The sequence below is a fragment of the Pseudochaenichthys georgianus genome, chromosome 24 (assembly GCF_902827115.2).
Source record: "Pseudochaenichthys georgianus chromosome 24, fPseGeo1.2, whole genome shotgun sequence".
Lineage (NCBI taxonomy): Eukaryota > Metazoa > Chordata > Actinopteri > Perciformes > Channichthyidae > Pseudochaenichthys > Pseudochaenichthys georgianus.
Genome location: NC_047526.1, coordinates 14,013,920 through 14,016,112, shown reverse-complemented (window position 1 = coordinate 14,016,112; position 2,193 = coordinate 14,013,920). Strand labels below are relative to the sequence as shown.

At 39.8% G+C, this 2,193-nt stretch overlaps 1 protein-coding gene across 3 annotated transcripts in view; it reads left to right on the top strand.

Moving 5' to 3' along the window:
• LOC117439498 (solute carrier family 23 member 1-like) overlaps positions 1-2,193 on the top strand; it is a 17,063-nt gene continuing 14,870 nt past the window's right edge. For 2 of the 3 annotated variants that reach the window (XM_034075396.2, XM_034075395.2), the window contains exon 1: positions 1-140. In XM_034075396.2, coding sequence (XP_033931287.1) covers positions 93-140 — 48 coding nt within the window. In that variant the 5' untranslated portion in view covers positions 1-92. The remainder of the gene's footprint in view (positions 141-2,193) is intronic. The other variant, XM_034075397.2, reaches the window with a different exon arrangement.

Genomic DNA, 2,193 nt, shown 5'->3' with positions numbered 1-2,193 from the left:
GATGTTGTTACCTCCACAGTTGTCCTTTTTTTTTACCAATTCCTCCACCTCAGGAAGCCAAAACCACATTTTGATCTTATAGTGGACTTGCAATGGCTTCAGGGAAGGGAATTAATGGACTAAACACTATTGCATTTGATGTAAGTACAAGTACTTTTCATGTAAATGATACCATGTATTGGCATTTTAAATATTTGTAAATAGTGAGGATTGCTCTTCAATGAGTTCTGATTAATCCTGATGCACAGTGAGCAAAGGTTCAGACAGGTGGGAGGTCTTTTGGTTGGAAGTTTATAAAAGTTGTGCAACTCTTTCTTAGGGTCCACAATTATGAAGGTAGATATGGTGCAAAATGCGAGAGTGTGTACAACCTGATGTGAGCACTTGCAGAAAAAAAATCTGAGCTTCTGTGCATACATTTGCACTTGTATAAAATATCCACGTAACTGTGAACCAAATGTACACTTGTATAAAATATCCATGTACTGTAACTGTGATCCAAGTTTACACTTGTATAAAATATCCACGTAACTGTGAACCAAATTTGAAGTCACAAAAGAAAAAAAAAAGTTTTGTAGCTTGTAGAAAAAAAATGAACTTAGTGATGAAATGTTCACTTGCAGAAAAATACATATTTTTTAAATATAAGTTCCATTACAACTGCAATTTCGTTATTACAACCTCTCAAATTACAACTTCACGAATCTGCTCTGTGGCAGTATAAATTGACGAATCTGCGGTCTTGACTTTTGCTACACTTCTTGCGATAAATGTGTCACAAAAGTAATTTTCACCTGTAGATGTGGGGGGAGGGAGGGGGGCTGGAGCGAAGGGGCGTAGCTATCAGAACGACGAGGCTCGGGTCAGTCACACAGTCACGTCGAAGCGGGTGACTGCGGGGCTAACGGTTCGTGTCGCTACCTGTCCGCTGACATGGCGCGTCAATCAACGCTAAGTTTTGCCCATTACTTGCCCAGTATTACTTTGAATATTATTATTGTGATTGAGGATTAAATCCGCTTTGAAGACCACCGTTTTATATTGTGCAGTTTAACGGCAAAATAACGTCAGTTAGCCAGCTAACGCTAGCTTTGTTGAGTTTATGCTAGCTAAACAAGTAGTGGTTGTAGTCTACAGCAGTAATTAATATATTATAGCCTACTGCTTTGGCACTATCACATCACATATCACCATCACACCAAACTGGATGAGCTTTGGAAATCAATTTCTCTATTGCCTGGTAATGCATCAGAAAAAACAATAATTCTAGGTGGTGACTTCAACGCACCTGATATAGATTGGGGAAATGAACAACCAGGGACAAACAACATAGCTCTAAACCAACATGTTTTAGACATAGTCAAAGAATACTCACTAACACAAGTACAACTCGAGCCTACTCGAAAACAGAACATATTAGACTTGATATTCACTTCAAATCAAACACTCGTGCAAAATGTGCAAACAATACCAGGCATATCAGATCACTGTGCTGTCATGATGGACGCTAGTATACATCCTGTATATACAAAGAAAGCCCAGAGAAAATTTTACAAATGTTCATTAGCAGACTGGGAAGCCATCCAAGCTGAGCTGGAAGTGTTCAGCACATAATTTGTTAGAACAGAAAACCAGCGAACTGTGAATGACAACTGGAATATGCTCAGAGACGAATTGTTTTCACAGATGGATAAGCATATCCCGACCAAGTTCACTACCACACGGCACAATCTGCCCTGGCTCACTCACTGCATGAAACGCCAAATAAAAAATAAAAAGAAGTTATACAACAAAGCCAAGCGATCAGGCAAAACTCGTGATTGGGAAAACTTCCGCAACCAAAAGAAACATGTTCAAAATAACCTTCGCAGTGCACACTGGGACTATATCGAAAACACACTCACCCAGAGTCTTGCTGAAAACAATACCAGACTATTCTGTAAATATGTCAAAGAGTGTGGAGCAGACAACATTGGAGTCTCCCCTATTAGAGAGGGTGAAGACCTCTCCAGCAACAAAGACAAGGCTGAACTCATCAACAAACAATTTAAATCTGTATTTACTAAGGATGATGGTAGCCAGCCCTCTATATCAGGAGATCCAGCCCTGCAGATAGAAGACCTGATCATCACGACTGAAGGAGTGACCAAACTACTGGCAAATATTAAGATCAACAAGGCTAGCGGCCCAGAT